Source organism: Halichoerus grypus, chromosome 2, assembly GCF_964656455.1.
Source record: "Halichoerus grypus chromosome 2, mHalGry1.hap1.1, whole genome shotgun sequence".
Classification (NCBI taxonomy): Eukaryota; Metazoa; Chordata; class Mammalia; order Carnivora; family Phocidae; genus Halichoerus; species Halichoerus grypus.
The window spans coordinates 163,792,739-163,817,723 of record NC_135713.1 but is presented as its reverse complement, the minus strand read 5'-3'; the positions used below and the strand labels follow the sequence as shown (position 1 = coordinate 163,817,723).

The 24,985-nt window shown below is 40.5% G+C and overlaps 1 protein-coding gene across 1 annotated transcript in view; it reads right to left on the bottom strand.

The window, feature by feature from the left end:
- The window catches only part of METTL16 (methyltransferase 16, RNA N6-adenosine), an 85,502-nt gene that overhangs the window by 59,970 nt on the left and 547 nt on the right, over nucleotides 1-24,985 (bottom strand). Inside the window, exon 2 of the mRNA XM_078068065.1 lies at nucleotides 17,402-17,529. Within this exon, the coding sequence (XP_077924191.1) occupies nucleotides 17,402-17,529 (128 nt within the window). The remainder of the gene's footprint in view (nucleotides 1-17,401; nucleotides 17,530-24,985) is intronic.

Genomic DNA, 24,985 nt, shown 5'->3' with positions numbered 1-24,985 from the left:
AGAATATAAACACTAAAAAATTAGGAGAAATAATATAATCGAATAAAATCAGGTGGTGAAGAAAAGGGAGATGAAAACCAGATCACACAGTGTAAAGAAAGAAAAAAGAAGCAATCAAAACAAAGCACATTGTAAAATAAATGTGAATGGTAAACTCTACTATAAGACTCTCAGATTAGATTATAAAGACAAAACCACTAATCTATACTGTAAACAAAAACTATGCCAAAACACAGGGATCCAAAGATTGAAAATAAAAGTTTAAGCAAAAGTATACCAGCCAACTGTAAGGAAAAGAGAAACCGGCAGGCATTACCTTTCACTAGATAACCATCAATTTTGAGGGGCGATAAAAAGCACTCAATGAGATGAAGAAGCAACTGTGCGGGAACAGTCAGAAATACAAAATGCCAGAGCAAGTCCAGAGAATAGTAATTTCTTCCTTTTTGTTTTTGTTTTTTAAAGTAAACTTTACCCCAACCTGGGGCTCAACTCATGACCCCAAGATCAAGAATCACATGCTCTAGCAACTGAGCTAGCGAGGCACCCTGGGGAGGACAGTAATTTCAAAAGTGATAACCCCTTTACATTTAGGTGGGGACTGGTGAGCTCTTAAAAGACCAGTTTCTACAAGTGCAAGTAGAAGTTTACTGTATCAATATATGCTAGCAATAAAAAGTCTCATTAAAAATATATTAAGCCTATTTAAAGGGAAATTAAGTCTATTCCTAGACATCTAAGTAGTTATATATTAATTTTGTCATTTGTGGGGGCTGATAAAAAAGAATCAGTCCATGGCAAAGCAACCATGAACACATTTCTGCTTCACTCAATCGCACAGCAATTGCCTCACTCAATTTTCAAAAAAAAAATGACTTGTATTACCTTTGGATTTCTTCCTCAATTAAAAGCAGTACAATCTCAGAGTCAACAAGATAAATGATGTAGCAAAAATAAAAGGGGGGGAGGTATTAAATCTATAAAAACTTTACTTTTAATTCTAATAAGAATGTTACATTTTACTCCTGTGAAATCTGTCACGTATGTGAAAAAGATGGGACAACTCCATTTCCTTCAATGACAGAGAAATAAAAATCAAATTTTTACATATGGAAAGTTTACATCTGAGTACCACAATAAGGCATTCAAATGAATTCACATCCTTTATTCTATAACAGTAGCCTAATCTATTTAGCTTCACTGCTAAACACACAAGTTATGTCCCAATAAAGTGTCTATGTTCAAAGCCTTAAAATCCGAAATGTAAAAATTCACAATTTTTCTATCAAAGAAACTTAATAGCCTAGATACCTTATAAAATAAGCTTGAACAGTGTAACAGCAACAGCAGGACACCTGACATGACATAATTACTATCCCATAACTTCTGAATGTTACTTTGCACCGGCATTTTGAATAAAATTATGAAAGTCAGGGACTGCAAACTCAAATATTTACATGGTGTTACTCAAAATGCCAGTCCCTAACAAGACACAGAGCTTGTGCTAGCCTGTACATCAGCACACTGAAGAAAGGCATTCAACCAAAGAAATGTCTGTTGAACTTAAACATGCAGCACAGGCCCTTATCTCTGTAGACAGTAACAAATAGTTTGTGGACGAGCCACTAGTTCAATAACCACACTTTTAGTAGCATTATGCCAGATGACACAAATGGCCATTTCAAAGAGTATGATCACCACTCAGTTCCAGGTAGTTAATGTCAACTGAGTTTACCAGCCATTTTGCCAGATCTCTAAAATTTTCAAAGGAAACCAACAAACCATAATTTTATATGAAATTTCCCTGACTCTTAAAATCTATGTGGGCAATAAACAACTGCAAGCCTTACACAATTCACAGGCTGACAGGCTGTAACCTATATTGTAAACAGTGGAATTCTAAAAAAAAAAAAAAAAAGCTGGGGTACTTGGCTCCCCTATGCTTTTAAAGATAAAGTATAAAAATGTTTCAATCCCAGGGTGCCTGGCTGACTTAATCTCAGGGTTGTGAGTTAGAGCCCCACGCTGGGTGTAGACATTACTTTACTTTGTTCAACTGAGTTATACAGAATAGAATTTTTAAGAAGTTGTGACAGTGGGCATTTATTCCTTTATTCATTCGACAGACATTTATCATGTATCAACTATGTGCTAGGCATTGTGCAAAGTGCTAGAGATACTGCAGTATGCAAATACAGACATGATCTCTCCCTTCATGACAGTGACAGTCTGGTAGAGGTTAGGTATTCATCCAAGAATCACTCAAATACATGTAAAATTGTCACTGTGATCAATGCCGTAAAAGATAGGTACAAGGTGCTGTGAAATCTACATAATTAGTGCAACTACCTTAGAAAAATCAGAAAAGGTAATTGAGCTAATAACTGAGAGCAGAATAAAAATTAAGAAAGAAAGAACTGGGGGAAGGGAACACCGCATTAACATGGGTTAAGAGGCTGGATAAAGGTGGTGGTGGCAAAGCTAGGGGAAAGTGACAAGAATTAAGAAACATTCAGGAGGGAATATTTACAAGATTTGCTGATGGACTTGTATGTGAGAAAGGATTTATACATAGATGTCCCCTAGGGTTCTGGCTCGTTCAACAGGATAGACCTTGCCATTCACTAAAATTGGGAACTCTGACAGAAAACCATTTTTTAGGATAAATATCATAAATCTGAACTGAATCTGAGACATCCAAGTGGAGATACTGAGGAAGCAGTGACCTCTAGGTATAGAGCCCAGAAAACTGGTCTGGGGAAAACATGTATGAGTGATTTGCAAACAAACAAGTCAGGTCCTGGAGGGATGAGAATGCTTAAGGGGAAAATACAAAATTAGAAGAAAAGAGAGCTCTGCACTAAGCCTTGAAGACTCCTTGAATGCCTGTATATACAATCATTACAAAGGAAGCTACACAAGGACAGAAAGGGTAGAATAAAGTGTGGTGCCAAGGAAGCTGAGGGAAGAGAGTGTCCATGAAGAACAGTGTCAGCAAAGTAACGTACTTCTCAAAAGTCAACTGAAAACCAAAATTGCATTTAGTGACACAAGACCACTGGAGACCTTTTTCAAGAGCTGCTTTGGTAGTGGTGGAATTAGAAACCACCCTGGAATGAGCTGAAGATTAAGTATGGTGTGGAAAAATGAAGACAGTAAAAATAAACAATTCTTCCAGAAGTTGTTATGCAAGAGAGAAGTGAGATGGGGCAGTGTGAGTGGTACTGCTGATGGAAAGATTTTATTAGTATTTTTTTTGAAGACTTTATTTACTTGACAGAAAGAGAGAGAGCACAAGCAGGGGGAGCGGCAGAGGGAGAGGGAGAAGCAGGCTCCCCACTGAGAAGGGAGCCCGATGTGGGGCTCGATCCCAGGACCCCAGGATCATGACCTGAGCCGAAGGCAGACCCCTATTAGTAATTTTTAATTGAAGACAAAAATGTTTAAAGTCAATGGGAAGTCACAAAGACCACCTATTATGATTCGATTTATACGAAATGTCCAAAACATGCAAATATATAGAGAAAGTAAGCAGTTCAGTGGTTGCCAGGGGCTAAAGAGAGAGAGGAAGGATTTGGGAGTGACTGCTGAATAGGTTTCTTTCGGGGGTGACGAAAATGTTCTGGAATTAGTGGTGATGCTTGCACAACCCTGTGATATATTAAGAACAACTGAATTGTACACTTTAAAGTGATGATTTTAGGGCCGCTTGGGTGGCGTAGTCGGTTGAGCATCTGACTCTTGGTTTCAGCTCGGGTTGTGATATCACGGTTGTGGGATCGAGCCCCACATGGGGCTCTGCGTCAAGTGCAGAGTCTCCTTGGGTTTCTCTCTCCCTCTGCCCCTCCCAGCTCTGCGCACACATTGTCTCTTTCTCTCAAATAAATCCTTAAAAAATAAATAAAATGGGGCGCCTGGGTGGCTCAGATGGTTAAGCGTCTGCCTTCAGCTCAGGTCATGATCCCAGGGTCCTGGGATCAAGTCCCGCATCAGGCTCCCTGCTCAGCAGGGACCTGCTTCTCCCTCTCCCTCTGTCTCTTATGAATAAATAAATAAAATCTTTAAAAATAAATAAATAAATAAATAAATAAATAAAATGATTTTATAGTACGTGAATTATATCTCAAATTTCGAAAAAGTCAAGGAGAAGAAGCCAGTTGATGGAGAGAGATTAAATAATTAGGAGAAGGAAAATTAGACAAAGGTTCCTGAGATGAGGGGAGAGTATGGGATCCACATGACAGATCTGATTAGAATATAGTAATAATAGTAACAGTGAGAATTATGAATAATAATTTGTTGAATAAAACCAAAAGCAGACCCATGGTCTTTTGTTGTGTTTTCCACCAACTCATACTAAACCATGACTGATTTTTTTGGGCGGGGGGTGAGAGAAAGAGGAGAGAAGTGGGCAGAGAGAGAGAGAAAGAATTTTAAGCAGGCTCCATGCCCAGAGTGGATCCCAACATGGGGCTTGATCTCACAACCTGAGCCAAAATCAAGAGTTGAACATTTAACCAACTTAGCCACCAAGGCAGCCCCCTAAAAAAATTTTTTAACTTTAACATCCCATAGGTCAAATAAGCAATTAGATAGTAGTATCATACCAAAAAAAAAGATCCTGGAACAGTGGAAATGACTATTATTAACAACCTTAGACTAACCAAAGAACCCAAAATCCTACTTGCAAAATTACAAGAAACTGTGATCAATCAAACTGATCTCTTAAATGCAGATCCCTGTGCTGAAGAGCAGATGACAGGAAATAAAAACCTAGTCATGCAAACACCCCTTTGGCCTTCCAAGTACAGTTAAGAGTACTGCTACTTTTCTAGCAAAGCCCAGTGACTTACCCTAAATCCACTTTAAAAAAAAACAAAAAACAAAAAACAAAATACTTAGGGAAAAAAAAAACTTTGGGGGCACCTGGGTGGCTCAGTTAAGCAGCTGACTCTAGATTTTGGCTCAGGTCAAGATTTCAGAGTCTGGAATCAAGCCCCACAGAGCCCCACATCTGGCTCCACACTCAGCAGAGAGAGAGTCTGCTCCCTCTCCCTCTGCCCAGCCCCACCCCCGCACTCTCTCTCAAATAAATACATCTTTAAAAAAAAGTTTGGGGGGCATCTGGGTGGCTCAGTCGGTTAAGTGTCTGCCTTCAGTTCAGGTCAGAATCTCTGGGTCCTGGGATCGAGCCCCGCATCAGGCTCCCCACTCAGCAGAGAGCCCGCTTCTCCCTCTCTCTCTGTCTGCAGCTACCCCTGCTTGTGCTCACTCTCTCCCTCTCTCTAATAAATAAAATCTTTAAAAAAAAAAACCAAACTTTTATAAAGTTCAGTAGTAAGAGAACCTTAAAAAAATTTAAGTTTCATATTACAGAAATTTTAGGAACAATCTAAAAGTAATCAATGAGATTAGTCTGCAGTTATTAAAAGGACTAAGACTGAGGGGCGCCTGGGTGGCTCAGTCAGTTAAGCATCTGCCTTTGGCTTGGGTTGTGATCCCAGGGTCCTGGGATGGAGCCCCTTGTCAGGCTCCCTCTCCCTCTGTTCCCCCAACCCCCACTTGTGCTCTCTTTCTCACTTTCACTCTTTCTCTCTCAAATAAATTAATAAAACCTTAAAAAAAAAAAAGGAGTAAGACTGGGCTGGTCCACATATTATATGAAGAATGTTCCTTGATATATATATATTAAAAAAAAAAACACCTTTGAATAAAAGCATATACATACATCATGATCACATTCTTGTACAAAAAGACCCTACAAAAACCAAGCAAAAATGATCCTGTGTGCGGCGCCTGGGTGGTTCAGTTGGTTAAGCGACTGCCTTCAGCTCAGGTCATGATCCTGGAGTCCCAGGAACGAGTCCCACATTGGGCTCCTGGCTCAGCAGGGAGTCTGCTTCTCCCTCTGACCCTCTCCCCTCTCATGTGCTCTCTCTCTCATTCTCTCTCTCTCAAATAAATAAAATCTTAAAAGAAAAAAACGATCCTGTGTGTGTATATATATAAAAAAAGTCTGAAAGGGTTAAGAGCCACTTCTGGATATGCAAATGGGTAGATGAGTAGGGTAGACACTTTCACTCTCCTCATATTTTTGTTTTATCTGAATACATTTTACATAATATCACCTTCATAACAGCGTTTTATAACTATATGGAAAACGCTTATAATGTCATGTGGGGGGAAGAAAAAGTCCTATTATTATATCTGTATCAAAATTACAATCACAAAAAATACTAAACATGCGTAAGGACAAAGACTTTGAAAGGAACACAAAGCAATTTGATCTTCTGGGGGTGGAAGAACGGTGACATTTTTCTTTTATGTATGCAACATTACCATCATAAATGTAGTTAGGAAGGATATATTTCTATAATTTTCCGATTAAGGGTTCTATAATGTCTGTATAATTTCAAAAAACAAAAATCCCCTTTCCCAAAAATGGAAAACAGGCCCATGGTTCCAGGATACTTTTCCATGGAAGAGGGACAATTCTGTTGGAAACCCAACCAGGAGATTTCCCATGGTGACAACAATCACCAAGGAAGAGTACTGCAGCCTAAGCATTAATTACACAGCTTCATGAAACATTTCGAGCAAGAGAAACAGCATTGTAATTAATGTTTTCTTAGTGTCTTCAAAGAGAGTTGTTGTTTATATAAACAATTTTTGTTATGAAAAAAATATGTATGTTCACCTTGAGGGACTACAGCATACAATTTATTAATAAGGAACTACATCTTTTTTTTTTTTTTTTTTTAAAGTAGGCTCCATGCCCAGTGTGGAGCTCAATGCGGGGCTTGAATTCACGACTCTGAGATCATGACCTGGGCTGATATTAGGAGTCAGACGCTTACCCTACTTACCCTACTGAGCCACCCAGGTGTCCCAATAAGGAACTACATCCTAATCACCAAAATGTACAAGACATCAAGCAGAGACTAGTCTAATTAAAGAAACTGAAAAAAATCTATGAAGAGCTGATTCTTACACTTTGTTAGCAAGGCAAGTGTTCACTTTCTTCCAAGAAAACACAGACACTAATCTAAGGGTTGGAAATCCTTTTGTAGGACAAAGTCTAGTCATCCGGCTTTACTAGCTAAATATCTAGGTCACTGTAGCACCCTGGGACATTAAAAAATCCTGAACACAGGCAAAACCTTTTCTCATTCTCATTTCTGAGATCACCGGAACTAAAATTAGCTCTCACGTGGAAATTAGCAATTTACTCCATCAAGTCTTTGTTGTTTAACACATCCAGCTTCACAAAATAGCCTATTGTCAACAGGCTCATGTCCGATTTCCCCAGAATGACTCCTGCTCTGCTACTGATGAATACAGTATTACCATTATAGACAGAGTTTGGAAGGACACACTCTGTGACCCATGGTTAAAATAACAATCATCTAACACTACAGAGACTGAACCTCATGTAACAACAATAAAGGCTAAAGCCTCCCAACCTAATTTTCCGGCACTGGTTTCTATTAATTAGATCTTCACTGAGGGGTTAAAAATGTACAGTCATAATGTATGACAAAACCCTTCAAGGGGCGCCTGGGTGGCTCAGTCGGTTAAGCGTCTGCCTTCCGCGCTCAGGTCATGATCCCAGGGTCCTGGGATCGAGCCCCGCATTGGGCTCCCTGCTCCAAGGGAAGCCTGCTTCTCCCTCTCCCTCTCCCCCTGCTTGTGTTCCCTCTCTCGCTGTGTCTCCCTCTGTCAAATAAATAAATAAAATCTTAAAAAACAAAACAAAACAAAACAAAACAAAACCTTCAATGCTCAACTGACAGGGTTCAAGTAAATTGCAGGATTATCTCCATGGAGCTGGTTACTGTGAAAAAAGTATGAACTAAAATCTAGTTACAATTGTCAGATATGATTACAACAAAGCAGTGATGGGTACAGGGAAGAAAAACAGAGAGGGACATCACACTAGCAATCCTAGTCACCTTATCAATTACACCAGGCATAACAACAGTAAGAGTACCTATCATTTGCTAAGTGTCTATAATGTCACTTTACATGCATTATCACTAACTTTTACAACAAATATCCAAAGTATGTCCTTTTATCCCCCTTCTTTAGATGAGGAAACTCAGTCTCAGTAAAGTTATGAAAATTATCTAAAGGGGCGCTTGGGTGGTTCAGTGGGTTAAGTGTCTGCCTTTAGCTTGGGTCATGATCCTGGGGTCCGGGGATCAAGCCCACATCAGGCTCTCTGCTCAGCGGGGAGTCTGCTTCTCCCCCTCCCTCTGCCTACCATTCCCCCTGTTTGCGCTGTCAAATAAATAAAGTCCTTAAAAAAAATTATCTAAAATCTCTAGAGCTGCTATGTGGCACCCTCACGATCACTTCTTGGCCTTTTGGCTAAGACCAGTCCTTAGGATGACTGACTCAGAAATGAGTCCCCTCTCTCCATACCACACCCTGCTTAAGAGTTAAGCAAATAAACGACACTTTGAGCCATCTCAGGTCTACTGTTTTGTCTGATGTTCCTTTTCCATCATTAGCTGGGTTTATATTTTGGCATTCTTTTTCACACATTTCATGGTATTAAGTAAAAAGCCATTATAAAAATATTTAAAAGAATAAATAAAATAAAAGTATCAATGCAGACAATCAACAACCCTTAACTAAGTAAGCAGGAAGGGGGATAATGTCTAGGACCACGTAGATTCCTTCTAAACATGCTACCCTGCCAACTATTAATAAGCTCATATTGCTTCCATCTTTAAAGAAATAACAAGAGGCTCTGGGCGCCTGGGTGGCTCAGTCAGTTAAGCCTTTGCCTTCAGCATAGGTCATGCATGATCCCAGGGTCCTGGGATCCAGCCCCACTCAGTGGGGAACCTGCTTATGCCCCTCCCTCTGCCCCTCCCCCCACTTGTGCTTGCCTTCTCGCTCACTCTCTCTCAAATAAAATCTTAAAAAAATTATTAAAAAAATAAAGAGGGGGGCCCCTGAGTGGCTCAGTCATTAAGCGTCTGCCTTCAGCTCAGGTCATGATCCCAAGGTCCTGGGATCGGGCCCCGCATCAGGCTCCCTGCTCGGCGGGAAGCCTGCTTTACCCCGCTTGTGTTCCCTCTCTCGCTGTGTCTCCCTCTGTCAAATAAATAAATAAAATCTTTAAAAAAACAATAAAATAAAAATAAAAAATAAAAAAAGAAAGAGAAAGAAAAAGAAAGAAAAAGAAAGCAGGCCTCCTCCTTAAGCTTGCCTCATCCTCTTCCTATCCCTTCATAAATAAGCCTGTTTTATCCTGCAAAAAATTTAGAGATTTTATTTATTTGTCAGAGAGAGAGAGAGTGCACAAGCAGGGAGAGCGGGAGGCAGAGGGAGAAGCAGGCTCCCCACCGAGCAAGGCGCTTGATGCGAGACTCAATCCCAGGACCCTGGGATCATGACCTGAGCCAAAGGCAGACAGGTAACTGACTCAGCCACCCAATCATCCCTATCCTGAAAAAAATTTAAAAATTACTTTTGCCTAGGGGTGCTTGGGTGGCTCAGTCGGTTGAACGTCTGCCTTCAGCTCAGGTCATGATCTCCAGGTCCTGGGATGGAGCCCAGTGTTGGGCTCCATGCTCAGTGGGGAGTCTGCTTCTCCCTCTGCCCCTCCCCCTGCTCATGCTCTTTCTCTCTCTCAAATAAAGAAATAAAATCTTTTTAAAAAATTACTTTTGCCTATTACAAAAAGAACATCAATGTGTCTGAACACAACTCATAACCTTTTAGTCCCTTCCTGTGCAGAGCAATCAGCAGATACTTCAGTTTTAGCTTGAAACAAAATTATCATGTTTTATAATCTGCAGCATCCATTCTAAAGGCTCCATGATATTCCATGGAACTGCACTGTTAAGAACCTACATACTAGATATTTAGATTATTTCCAATTTTTCTTGTTATAAACAGCTTTAGGACAAACATCCTTAAACAAACATTATTTCTTTTAAGTACGTTTTTTAGAATTTCCAAGGTTGCAGTTTTACCAACATTTTCTCTATGTCATTTGACTACATTTTTGCCATTGATGGATGTTTTATTTATTTTTTTAAGATTTTATTTATTCATTTATTTGACACAGAGCCAGTGAGTGAGCGGGGTGGGGAGGGGGAGAGGGAGGGGGCAGTGGGGGGAGGGAGGAACAGAGGTTGAGTGACAAGCAGACTCCACACTAAGCATGGAGCCCAACACAGGGTTGGATCCCACGACCCTGAGATCATGACCTGAGCCAAAATCCAGTCAGATGCTCAACTGACTAAGCCATCCAGGTGCCCTGATGGATATTTTAATATTTTATCTTTGCTAATTTGGTCCACTGTCTTTCCTCTTGTGAACAGTCCATTTTTAATCCTTACCTTTCTCTATAAAGGTTTCTTACTTTTTCTTATTGTCTTATAAGAGTTCTTTATACTGGGAAAGCTAATTCTCTGCCATACGCTGTAAATATTTGCAGTGTGCTGTCATCTTTTACTTTTAGTACTTCCTGACATGTAAAAGTGTTTACATCTCATGTAGCTGAATCTAGCCATCTTTTCTTTGATGAATTCTATCCTTGGAGTATGAACAGAAAGCCCATTTCTATATCCAAAGTTAAGACACTCACCTAGGTTTTTTCTAGTACTTAAAAAAAATAAATATATTGAAATCATTCAGTGATCAGGAATATATTTTGCATAACATAGGAAAGGAAATCTAAATGCACCCTTCCCATGGCTGTCCCAACTGCATCTATTAAAAATCCATTACTGGGGGAGCCTGGGTGGCTGTCGGTTGAGCGTCCAACTCTTGGTTTCGGCTCAGGTCATGATCTTGGGGTCCTGGGATTAAGCCCCACACTGGGCTCTGCACTGGGCACGGAGCCTGCCTGGATTCTCTCTCTCTCCCCCTTTGCCCCTCTCCCCACTAACACGTGCTCTCTCTCTCAAAAGAAAAAAAAATCCATTACTGAAAAAAATTCATTACTGTCTGCCTCACCCCTAATGAACTGAAATGCTACTCTATTCTACACTATAGCCTTTCACCATAGGGTGGTATCTTACTTGAAAGGTTCTAAAGTAAGCACATAAACTGAAAATCCAATATGGTCAAAATTTTACACTGGAAACTCTCTTTAATTGTTTATAGCACTGTATGATAGTCACATGATGAGAAATACACAGGAGTCAAGACTGATTAAGAAAGGAAGATTCACCCTGTTCACTTTGCACTCCCTCTGAGAGGTACACTATTGAGTCAAGTGACAGGCAGGAATCATCCCACCACTTAATGTGCACATGCAATTGTTCTGCTGTTTAGACTTAGATGTGTTTCGGAATGCCACTCTGATGGCCCATTCTTGCTCCAATACTGTACTAATATTTTAATTACTCTAACTTAAAAATCTAGATGTTAAATATCTAACTCAAATATCCCAATAGATATTTAAATATATTGTGAACTTAAAGTTAACACACTTACACCTTTCTACCACCCATTACTCTTTTATTGCTTTGAGCATCTTTTCTTTGAATTTTGGAAACATTATACCTATCTTGTCTCCCCAAAACAGGGATTTTGATTGGGGGAAGCAGCAACACTTTTATATATGTGTATATATATACAGTTACATAGTTATATATATGTGCATACACACACACACACACACACATATACTTTTTTTTTTAAGATTTTATTTATTTATTTATTTGAGAGAGCGTGAGCGCAAGCAGGGGTATGGGCAGAGGGAGAAGGAGACCCTCCTGCTGAGCAGGGAGCCCAACGCAGGGCTTGATCCCAGGATCATGACCCGAGCTGAAGGCAGACACTCAACTGACTGAGCCACCCAGGCGTCCCCAGCTCAGTCATTTCTTACTGTTACAAGCCTGGGCAAGTCATTTTAAAAGAATGTGCACTGATGAGGTGCCAGGCTGGCTCAGTTGGTAGGGCACGCAACTCTTTATCTTGGGGTCATGAGTCTGAGCCGCACGTGGGGTGATTACTTAAATAAATGAAACTTTAAAAAAAGTGGGGCACCTGGGTAGCTCAGTCAGTTAAGCATCCAACTCTTGACTTCAGCTTAGGTCATGACCTCAGGGTCCTAAGATGAAGCCCTGCACCCAGCTCCACACTCAGCAGGGAGTTGCTTGAGATTCTGTACTTTGCCCTCTCCCTTTACCCCTCCCCCTGCTTGCAAGCTGTCTCTCTCTAAAATTAATAAATCTTAAAAAAAAAAGAGAATGTTCACGTTTATAGGTTAAACATTCAAATTACATCGTTGAATCAAAAATTTTTTTTTAAAGATTTTATTTATTTATTTGACAGAGAGAGACACAGGGAGAAAGGGAACACAAGCAGGGGGAGTGGGACAGGGAGAAACAGGCTTCCCGCCGAGCAGGGAGCCCGATGCGGGGCTTGATCCCAGGACTCTGGGATCATGACCTGAGCCGAAGGCAGATGCTTAACCAACTGAGCCACCCAGGCGCCCCCAAATTATTGCTTTTATTAATGTAAACTAGTCCTCTTTTTTCCAATTTGATGCTTTTTTGCCTTCTATTTTACTTTTTCTAATTTGGGGGAACTCTCATTTGCCTAGTGTATTTTTGCCCATCCCTTTATTTTTCATTAATCTGTAATTAAGTATGTCATTCGTGAGGTGAGCGGGGTGGGGGTGGGTTAAACACGTGATGGGCACTTGTGATGAGCAGCAGGCCTATGTAAGTGATGAATCACTAAATCCTATACCTGAAACTAATATTACAGTGTATGTTAATTAGGTGGAACCTAAATAAAAACTTGGAGGAAAAAATAAGTATGCCACTTGTAATTGGCACAGAGTTAGATTTTACAGAGGAATTATTCTCGAGAGTTTAACAAATTTATTGAATGTCTATTACTTGCCAGACACCTTTAATCCATTCAAATACATTGTAATAACAGATCTGTTCGGTTTGCTCCGAGCGATATCTTAAAAAATATTAATCTTAAACCACCTTAAAAACCCTCCTCTGGTTCCTCCGGTATCTGAGCAATCAAGTGAACTTGCATGCTATAAAAGGCTGTTTGTGACCTGTTCTTTGTTTTCCTTTCAGTCTCATCTTGTTATTTCTCAACCCGTTATCCTATATCCACTTCAGCCCCACCTACACGCAGTTCTCCAAACTTAAACACACCTTTCACAAAAATCTGTTCTCTATACCTGAATTCTTTCCCTCTTCTATTCATTCTTCAGGATTTAGCTCAAAGACCCATGGCCTTCACTAACACCACCTCCACATCACTGCTTTGTCCCTCTCTTCCAACTTTCAATTGCCAACAAAATAACCCTACTTGAATATCCCGCAGGCTTCTCAGATTCCATATGCCCCAAACTGAAACTCTCATCTCCCCACAAATGAGCTCATTTTCCCTTGTTCCCTAACTCAATAAACTAGGTACTACCACCCATCCTCTTGCTAAAATAAAATCACAAGCACCTGGGGCACCTGGGTGGCTCAGCTGTTAAGCATCTGCCTTCAGCTCAGGTTATGATCCCAGAGTCCTGGGATCGAGCCCCGCATCGGGCTCCCTGCTCCACGGGAAGCCTGCTTCTCCCTCTCCCACTCCCCCTGCTGTGTTCCCTTTCTCGCTGTGTCTCTGTCAAATAAATAAATAAAAACTTAAAAAAAAAAATCACAAGCACTATATCTGGCTCAGACTCCTTAATTTCCACCATGTCCTGCTAATTCTATTCATTATTTTCACTCAAATTCATCAGTGATTTCTATCCCTCCTGCCTCTACCTAGTTTGGCCACCAATGTCTAATCCAGATTACTGAAACCATTTCTTACTCACTTCCCTATACCTCCAATCTTAATTTCCCCTGCAACCCATCCTCCCCAATGCTCCTAGAATACTTCTGTCTAAACACAACTCTGAACATGTTATTCCTCTGCTTTTAAACTTCAGTGGATAAGGACAGGGATGGGTAACTCTGAAGATACAAGAACCCTCCACACCAAGTCCTTAAAATAAATTCCAAACTCCTAGGGCACCTAAGTGGCTCAGTTGGTTAAGCGTCCAACTCTTAATTTCAGCTCAGGTCATGAGATTGAGCTCTGCTCGGCACTGGGTGTGGAGCTTACTTAACTCTCCCTCTCCCTCTGTCCCTCACCCCCATGTGGGATCACGCTCTCTCTCTTTTTTTTTTTTTTAATTTATTTGACAGAGACAGCGAAAGCAGGAACACAAGCAGGGGGAGTGCGAGAGGGAGAAGCAGGCTTCCCGCTGAGCAGGGAGCCCGATGTGGGACTCAATCCCAGGACTCTAGGATCATGACCTGAGCCAAAGGCAGCCGCTTAACGACTGAGCCACCAAGGCGCCCACGCTCTCTCTCTTAAAAAGAACAAAATTAGGACACCTGGGTGGCTCAGTTGGTTAAGCATCTGCCTCCGGCTCAGGTCATGATCCCGTAGTCGCAGGATCAAGCCCCACATAGGGCTCCCTGCTCTGCTTCTCCCTCTCCCTCTACTCCTCCCCCCACTCGTGCTCTCTCTGTCTCTCTCTCTCATTTATTCTCTCTAATAAATAAAATCTAAAAAAATAAAAATAAATTCCAAACTCCTAAGTGGGCCTTATAAAGTACTACAAGCATAGTCCTCCCCAGCCTTATCTCCTGTCATTTGTCCACAACATCTTAGACACACTCGGCTTTTCCAGTTCCTTTACTGCTCAGTGCTCTGCACAGACTGCCCCCTCTGCCTGTAACACACTTCTGTCTGGCTAACTCCTATTCATTCTTCACCACAACCAAGACCCACTTCTGTTTCAAATCATTCTCTAAATTGCAAAGTCGCAGTCAGGTCTCCCTTCTATGTCATTCCACAGGTTCTGCCACACCAAAAGCTTGACTGCTTATTTATGTGTCCACTTCCCCCACTAATGTGTGAACTCCAAATGCAGTAGTCACTGTCTTTCTTGTTTATTATGGCTTTCCTAAAACTTAGCACAAAATGGTTAATCAATAGGTATTTAAGTATTTAAGTACAATGATAGGTATACAGCAAAAACAAAGAATAACAAAACTGTAGCTGTCCTAACGCTACATGGACTAAATAAAACATTCACATACATAATTATGGAACAAAGATTTAAGAACAATGGTAGGGATGATCTAAACAAAAAGAAATACTAACTCAATCTCTCTAAGGTTTTCTCCCAAAGTAAGATGCTGAAAATAATTCTTTAGAGTATGCAAAGAAAATATTAGAACTCTTATTTAAATATGTTTAATTTTTAGTTTGAATTATGTTTTTTAATGTGCTTAATATTAACAGAGTCCCCTATACAAGCAGTGATATGGAACTATCCTCAACTTTGAACTGAGTAGACAAAAAAGCTTGGAAACCATATTCTAGTGCATTTGATCTTAACCTCTGTGTACTGGGGGAGGAAAGGGGCCCAGATCTCTTTCAGTATCTGATGAAAACTAAGGATTATCTCCCAGAAAAATGAGTATAAATATACATGTATTTTAACGATTTTATTTATTTGACAGAGAGTGAGAGCCAGTGTGCATGCACAAGCAGAGGGAGTGGGAGAGGAGAAGAAGGCTCCCCACTGAGCAGGGAACCTGATGTGGGGCTCGATCCCAGGACCCTGGGATCATGACCTGAGCCGAAGGCAGACACTTAACCAACTGAGCCACCCAGGCACCCCTAAATACACATATTTTTCAGATTTTATGTGATTTCTAGGCTATCTTGCCCCTCAGGTTAAATCCTGCCCTAGGACCTCCATTTCTAAAACCATAAGGAAACAGCTAGTAGGAAGAGGTCATCAAAATGCCTCAAATCCTGTGATACTATTATTCCTTACCTTCCCTTTTCTCCACAATCCTGCTCCTCCTGCCCCTCACAGTTAAATCACTACATCTTTCCCCAGGAAGGCTTGGAATGTCCAGCCTATAATTCCCACAGAGTTTAGGAATGCAGTTAAAGATTTCCTTCTCAAAGGTATAACACACACATCAGTTATTCCCACACCATTATCATATTTGCCATTTCCCAAAGTACTCATTATTTTCTTTTTAAGATTTTATTTATTTATCTGACAGAGAGAGAGACATAGCGAGAGAGGGAACACAAGCAGGGGGAGTGGGAGAGGGAGAAGCAGGCCTCCCGAAGAGCAGAGAGCCCGATGCAGGGCTCGATCCCAAGATGCTGGGATCATGACCTGAGCCAAAGGCAGACGCTGAACGACTGAGCCACCCAGGCGCCCCTATTTTCTTAATTTTTAAAAGCAACTTTTTAACTAAATCTAACTTTTTTTTAAAGATTTTATTTATTTATTTGAAAGCGAGAGAAAGAATGTGAGCGGGGGAGGAGCAGAGGGAGAGGGACAAGCTGACCACACTAAGCACAGAGCCCGATGCGGGGCTTGATCTCACATGACTTGAGCTGAAATCAAGAGTCGGACACTTAACCAACGGAGCCACCCAAGTGCCCCTTAACTAAACTTTAAATTTATCGACATCCCAGGGCGCCTGGGTGGCTTAGTTGGTTAAGCAGCAGCCTTTGGCTCAGGTCATAATCCCAGAGTCCTGGGATCAAGCCCCACATTGGGCACCTTGCTCAGGGGGGAGTCTGCTTTTCCTTCTGCCTCTGCTCCTCCCCACACGCCCCCCCGCCCCACTCAGGCTCTCGTTCTCTCTCTCAAATTAAAAAAAAAATTTTTTTAATAAATTTATTGACATCCTAAGTAATACTATCTGTGAAATCAGTTTTGATGTCTGGTTATTATTTTCCTACCTACATCAAAGTAAAAACACACTTAAAATAAGGACTCTAATTTAAATAAAAAATAAATAAATAAAAATTAAAAATAAACAAAATAATCCTCACTAAAAATAAGCAAGTAAATAAAATAAGAACTCTAGGCCCTCATCAGCACCATGTTTTAGAGCACAATCCCAAGGTTTCTACACTTACTCTGGGATCCCTATTGGGTAAACAATAATTCGGACATCAAGTTTTCTTAAAGCCAGAAAGATACTGAAAAGTATTTGGTCCAATCCTCTCGTTTTATAACTTGAAAAGATGAAACCCAGGAGTGGCTAGGTGGCTCAGTTAATTATCCGACTCTTCATTTCGGCTCAGGTCATGATCTCAGAGTTGTGAGATCAAGCCCCATGTAGGGCTTCTCGCTGGGCGTGGAGACTACTTAAGATTCTCTCTCTCCCTCTCCTCCCCTCTCTCTACCCCCCCAACACAAAGATGAAACCCAGACAGGTTAAGTGATTTGTCCAAGATCAGATGAGAAATTTTAGGAAATGTCTAGGATTGCATTCAGGTGTACTATCAGTCCAGTATGCTTTCCACTACCCTGTGTCCATTCAGATTATACTAGAATAACACAGTATTAAGAATGCTTCATGTTACCTACCTCACTCTTCCATTCAGATTTATCTGAACATGCTGCTTAAAATCTGGATATTTGGTTGCCAGATATGCAAAGTCAGGAGGTTTGTCCTTGTATCTATTTCTTGCATGCATTGATTTACTCAGAGCCATCTTTAAAAAGAAAAAAAAGGAAAAAAGTCAGCATATTTAGTCAAAAAATACATTAATGGGGAAAAGCTGTGGTTGCCAAGTCAACAGTTATAGCCAACATATTTTTGCCAATCAACTGAGAAAGTAGAAGTTATATTTTTCAAATGTACACAACAAATAAGCACATTAAAATATGCTTAACATCACCATGAGTCATTAGGGAAATGCAAATCAAAACCACAATATCAATTCATACCCAGTAGGATGGCTATTATTAAAAAAAAAAAAAAAAAGTTAAGAGAAGTGTTGGTGAGGATGTTAGGAAACTGGAGCATTGAAGATGGGAACGTATACAATGGCTGTGGAAACAGTTCAGCGGTTCTTAAAAAGTTAAACATAGAATTACCACCATATGATCCAGCAATTCCACTCCTAGGTATACACCCAAGAGAACTGAAAGAAGGGATTCAAACGGTATTTGCACATCAATGTTCACAGTAGCATTATTCACAACAGCCAAAAAAGAAGGAACAATCCCAAGTGTCCATAAATGGATAAAGAAAATGTGGTACATACATACAATGCAATGTCCTTCAGCCAAAAAAAGGAATAAAATTCTGATACATCCTACAACATGGATGAACCTTAAAAACATTATGCTGGGACACTTGGGTGGCTCAGTCGGTTAAGCGTCTGCCTTCAGCTCAGGTCATGATCCCAGGGTCCTTGGATCAGGTCCCATAACAGGCTCCCTGCTCAGCAGGGAGTCTGCTTCTCCCTCTCTCCCTCTGTGTTCTCTCTCTCTTTCTCAAATAAATAAATATTTAAAAAAAACATTATGCTAAGGAAAATAAGCCATATTCAAAAGGACAAATGTTGTATTATCACACTCGTATTAGATACCAAGAATACGCAAATTCATAAAGAGAGTAGAATAGAGGTTACCAGGGTTTGGGGAGGAGGTATGAATGTTGAGTTATTATTTAATGGGTTTCTGTTTAGGATGATGAAAAACTTCTAGAAATGGACAGTGGTGATGGTTATACAACAGTGTGAATGTACTTAATGCCACTAAACAGTACACTTAAAAATGCTTAAAATGGTAAATTTTATGTTATGTATATTTTATCACAGCTTGAAATGCGTATGCAACATACGGTTTTTTTTTAAACCATGAAAACTGGAAACTATTCTTTTGAAAGCATCAAAGGGGCAGAAGGCAGTATAATCTATAGCCAAGAACTAATAGTCAGAGGTTAGTTTTTACAGGGGTCTTGTATGGACTGAATACTTTGTAGCACATCATAAAGTCACAAATGTTTCAAAATATATCTTCTATTTTATAAATTTCAGTCTTGTCATTACTAGGTAGCTAAAACCAAATGAAAACAATTTTGTCTCCTTCCAGATTACAAAAAAAAATTAACACATTTATAGCAAGATATAAAACTGAAGAAAAGCCACTGATTGTAGTGTTTGTTTCTTTTTTCTTTTCAAAGATTTTATTTATCCATTTGAGAGAGAGAATGAGATAGAGAGAGAGAGAGAGAGCATGAGAGGGGGATGGGTCAGAAGGAGAAGCAGACTCCCCGCTGAGCAGGGAGCCCGATGTGGGGCTCGATCCTGGGATCCAGGATCACGACCCCAGCCGAAGGCAGCCACTCAACCAACTGAGCCACCCAGGCGCCCCATGTAGTGTTTATTTTTCTTTTAAGATTTTATTTATCCATTTGAGAGAGCAAGACAGAGTGAGCACGAGCAGGGTGAGGGGCAGAGGGAGAAGCGGGCTCCCGATGTGGGGCTCAATCCAGGGACTCCGGGATCACGACCTGAGCCAAAGGCAGACACTCAACCCAGAGAACCACCCAGGCGCCCTGATTGTAGTGGCTTAGTAACTTATACAGTTGGTAATTTTAAAAATTATTTTAGTGCATATCTCTGGGTGGTAAGTGATTTGTATTTTCTTCGTTATATCATTCTGTATTTTCCACTGTTTTTTCTAAGGTGCATTCATCTAAACAGTGTTATGTAAGCCAGAATCCTAGGCATCACCGGGTAGTTCTATACCCCTCTCATATCCTAAGAAATCAACAGTCATGTGGATTTTACCTGCTAAATACCTCTCAAATCCATCTATTTTTCCCATCTCCACCAATATCAGCCCAGTACAAGTCACCTGGATTTAGAACAGCCTCTTACTTGGTCACCCTGACTCCACTCTTACTCTCTCAGATTTCCTTTTTCCACCTTGCAGAGATCATCTCCTGAATACAAATCTCACTATGTCTTCCTTCTCCTATGCCCACTTGCTCAAAATTTTACTTAGGATTAAAAACAAAAATCATTACTTCAGCATACATATAAGGGCCAGCATGGTGTGGCCTTAACTATTTTTTCACCATCACGTTAAGCCATACCTCTCATTGCTCTTCTTTCTGTCCCTCCACTCTGGCAATCGGGTCTTTACAGTTTATTCCCTTTGTAATGTTTTTTCCTCCTCCTCTTCACCTGATGAATTCCTACTCATCCTTACTCAATTCAAGCATCTCTTCTTCAGGTAAGTTTTTCCTTCCCTAATCCCCCTGGTTAAGTCATATCCCCTATTATAAAGTCTCCTAGCAACAAGCACCCTTCCTTTGTAGGTTTTATTACAGATATAACTTTACATAGTAATAGATCTGCTAACACTCTATTTCAGAAGGTTTTTTTGACAGCTTTCTACATTGAAAAAATTTTTTAATTTTTTAATTCAAGTATAATTAACATATAGTGTTATATTAGTTTCAGTATACGATATAATGGTTCAACAATTCTATATATTCCTCAGTGCTCATCAAGGTAAGTGTACTCTTAATCCCCTTTATTTCACCCATCTCCCCCCCCCACCTCCCCTCTGGCAACCACCAGTTTGTTCTCCGCATTTAAGAGTCTGTTTTTTGGGGGCGCTTGGGTGGCTCAGTCGTTAAGCGTCTGCCTTCGGCTCAGGTCATGATCCCAGCGTCCTGGGATCGAGCCCCACATAGGGCTCTCTGCTCTGCGGGAAGCCTGCTTCTCCCTCTCCCACTCCCCCTTCTTGTGTTCCTGCTCTCACTCTCTCTCTCTCTGTCAAATAAATAAGTAAAATCTTAAAAAAAAAAGTGTTTTTTTGCTGGTCTCCCTTTTTTGTTTGTTTTTTTAAATTCCACATGGGTGAAATCATATGGTATTTGTCTTTCTTTGACTTATTTCACTTAGCATTATACCCTCTAGGTCCATCCATGTTGTTGCAAATGGCAAGACTGCATTCTTTTTGATGGCTGAGTAATATTCCATTGTGTATATACATACCTTTTTTTTTTCCCCCGATTTAGTTAACATATAGTGTACTATTAGTTTCACAGGTAGAATTTAGTGACTCATCAGTTATACATTAACATCTCATTATATCCACTGCCCTCCTTAATACCCATCACCCAATTACCCCATCCTCCCACGCAATCCCCACCAGCAACTCTGTTTATTCCCTATAGTTAAGAGTCTCTTATGTTTGCCTCCCTCTCTGTTTTTATCTTATTTTTCCTCCCCTTCCCCTATGTTCATCTGTTTTGTTTCTTAAATTCCACATGAGTGAAATCATATGGTATATGTCTTTTTCTATACCTTTTTCATCCATTCATCTATTGATAGACATCTGGGTTGCTTCCTTATCTTAGCTATTGTATACAATGCTGCCATAAATATAGGAGTACATGTATCATTTTGAATTAGTGTTTTTATTTTCTTTAGGTAAATACCCAGTGGTGGAATTACTGGATCAGATGGTAATTCTTTTTTCATTTTTGGGCTTGAACTCACAACCCTGAGATCAAGACGTGAGTTGAGTCAGACACTTAACCAACTAAGCCACCGAGGTACCCCAAATGGTAATTCTATTTTTTTTTTTATTTTATTTCTTAGAGAGAGAGAGAGAGAGAGAGAGAGAGAGAGAGCATGAGAGGGAGGAGGGTCAGAGGGAGAAGCAGACTCCCCGCTGAGCAGGGAGCCGGATGCAGGACTCGATCCTGAGACTCCGGGATCATGACCTGAGCTGAAGGCAGTCGCGTAACCAACTGAGCCACCCAGGTGCCTGGTAATTCTATTTTTAACTTTTTGAGGAACCTCTGTACTGTTTTCCACAGTGGCTGCACCAATTTGCATTCCGACCAATAGTGCAGGAACGTTTCTTTTTCTCCACATCCCTGCCAACACTTGTTATTTCTTGTGTTTTTATTTTAGCCATCCTGACAGGCATGAGGTGATATCTCATTATGGCTTTGATTTTAATTTCTCTGATGATCAGTGATGTTAAGCATCTTTTCATGTGTCTGTTGGCCATCTGTATGTCTTCTTTGGAAAAATGTCTATTCAGGTCCTCTGCCCATTTTCTAATTGGATTATTTGGGCTTTTTGGTGTTGAGCTGTGTAAGTTTTTTATGTATTTTGGATACTGACCCCTTATTGGATATGTCATTTGCAAATATCATCCTCTACACTGAAAATTTAACAACTATTTTCAAAAAAGAGTTGTCTTCATCGTGGACCTTTCCAAATCATATATCCAACTGCCTACCCAACTTGTCACTTGAATGGCTCAGAAGTACTTCATGCACAATGTCCAAAATTAAGTCATTTCTACCCACCTCAAACTGGTCCTTTTCTAATCATCCCTTTTTCGCCAAATAACACCACTACCTTTCTTGTGGTGCTTAGGCCAGAAATCTTTAGCATCTTCTCCACCCCATCTCCCCCATTCCAAACACACCATGTCCTGAATATTCTCTACCTTCTAATTATTTCTTGACCCTTATATTATTTCTGTCACAACTCCACAACTCTACCCCCAGATCATTATCATCTCCCTTGGATTACTATAATAGCCTCTAAGTGATCTCTCTATAATCACTCTTGCCTTTGCCATCCACTTTTCACCTAAAAGACAAGTCTTCCCTCCCTCCCTCCATGCAAATCTGGAGTCCTTGCTGAATCCCTTCAGTGGCTTCCTAAAGCTATTAGGCTTATAAAGTCCAAAATCATTAACAAGGCATACATAATCTAGACCTGCCTATCCCTCCAACCTCATTTGTTGCCACTATGCTCCAGACACACTTGTCTTTTCATTTTCTCTGCTGTATAATGATCTGTCCCACCATCTGTTATTCTTACTGCCTAAGAGGTTCTCTTCACTCTCCAACCATCCATTCTCCTTTTGAAGGCCCACTAGTCCTTCAAATCACACCCTAAGCATCATTTTCTCAGGTAGGCTTTTTCTGACACCACATATCCAATCAGATGCCCACTCTATATACTTTCAAAGCATTTTATGCTTTCCCTCAAAGCTCTTAGTTTACATTTGTCTGTCCTGTCCTCCACCCCACCTCCCAGGCTGCAACCATGTACATCTTATTCTTCACTGTATCCTCCAGCAACTGGCATACAATAAATACCTAAGTGAATAATTCAGAATTTAGGGTAATTAATAGTCACCTGGAAGTTTTTCAGCATACTAAGCTACCACCTTTTGCCCCTAACATTATCACAGAAACTCACTATATACAAGTTGCAATTTCCTAACATTAACATACCCTTTACAGACTATCAAAAAGAGGGGAGCATAGAATTAGGATAAGAACCAGTTCCCATGAAAAACTTGAAAAGGGGGTGCCTGGCTGGCTCAGTCAGTGGAGCATGCAACTCTTGATCTCAGGGTTGTAAGTTCAAGCCCCACGTTGGGTGTAGAGATTACTTTAAAAAATCTTTAAAAAAAAGAAAAAGTTTAAAAGGAAAATGTTTTCCTTTCTTGTGGTTCTGGCAAGCAACAACAAAAGAAAGTATTCTAAGAGTAATTTCAAAAGACACTGGTATGTTAGAGCTCTGCAACACGTTAATATTCTAAAGACTGCATAGATGACATCAGTGTACACACATGACACTTTGAGCATATGTGGAACAAATTAAATTACAGATATGGAAGATTCAATTTATATCCTACATTAATCAAACTTTCTGGTCAGAACAGATAAAGAAAGAGTCAATAAAGCCACTTTTTTGATAACCAACCTCCTAAAGGCAAAGGGATCTTAGCTAAATCTATCCTATTTCTCAGAATTTAACCCAGTGTTAACTCTTACCTGGCATTAACACTGTCACTCCCCCTTCTCTCTAGCCTATCTATTTTTCTCTTCCTGGCTCATTTTTTTTTTTTTTTTTAAAGATTTTATTTATTTATTTGACAGAGAGAGACACAGTGAGAGAGGGAACACAAACAGGGGGAGTGGGAGAGGGAGAAGCAGGCTTCCCGCGGAGCAGGGAGCCCGATGCGGGGCTCGATCCCAGGACCCCGGGATCATGACCTGAGCCGAAGGCAGACGCTTAATGACTGAGCCAACCAGGCGCCCCTCTTCCTGGCTCATTCTTATCTAGCCACATTAGTCTCCTTGGTTTTGGGGGTGTTTTTTGTTTGTTTGTTTGTTTGTTTTTAACCAAATCTGGCACACTCCTGCATCAGGGATTTTGTACTTGGTCAGTATGGACTGCTCTTCCCCCAGAAATACATACGTACAAGGTACTCTCGCCTAGTTCAGGCCTTTAATAAAACCTCACCTTCTCACTGCCTTTCCCTTTTTTTTTTTTAAAGTAAGCTCTACGCTCAACTTGGGGCTTGAACTCACTACCCCAAGATCAAGAGCGGCACGCTCTATGGACTGAGCCAGCCAGGCACCCCTGATGCCTTTTCTTAGTGCAATGAGTGAACACTTAAATGTGCAGTGAGTGAACACACTCCTCTCCCTTAACACTTTCAAAGTCTTCAACACAGGACTTACCCATCTGACATTCCATATACAGCATTTACTTACTTTTTAAAATCTGCCCTGCCAGTAAGTGTCATGAGGGAAAATATTTTGTCTATCTTGTTCACTGCAATATCCCACTGCCTAAATTAGGGCCTGGGAGAGTAAGCACTCATAAGTTGTTTACTGAAAACACGATGGAACTCTTTTCACTGTCCCAAGCCACTGAAACACAGCACTCTCATTTTTTGTAAACAGTCCTCATCTCGACACTCAAAAAGGATCAGCCCTACTTAGGGCTGGAGCTTTTTCTTCTGGGTTATCCGAGTCAGTCCTGAAAGCCAAAGCAGTAGCACACCCTTGAAGCTGACACTTCGACTTTCTTTGAACTTTGCCATCTCCATGGTCTACTGTTTCCTTGGTTTCTCCTGACCCTTAATAATACTCTTCAACTACCGTTTATCTTAACATTCAAAAGACTCTAAATTCCGCTTCGAATTCTAATTTCCGCTTCTAACTTTGAATTCCTTCTGCTCAGATCTCTCCCAGTTCAACCCCAATCTCCGTTTTCTCTCGTCGCCTGCCTTCATAAAACCGACTTTTTCCTCTAGTTCCGCCAGTGCCATTTCTCCATCTCCTCCACTCCTCCCACACGCTCATCTTATCCACTC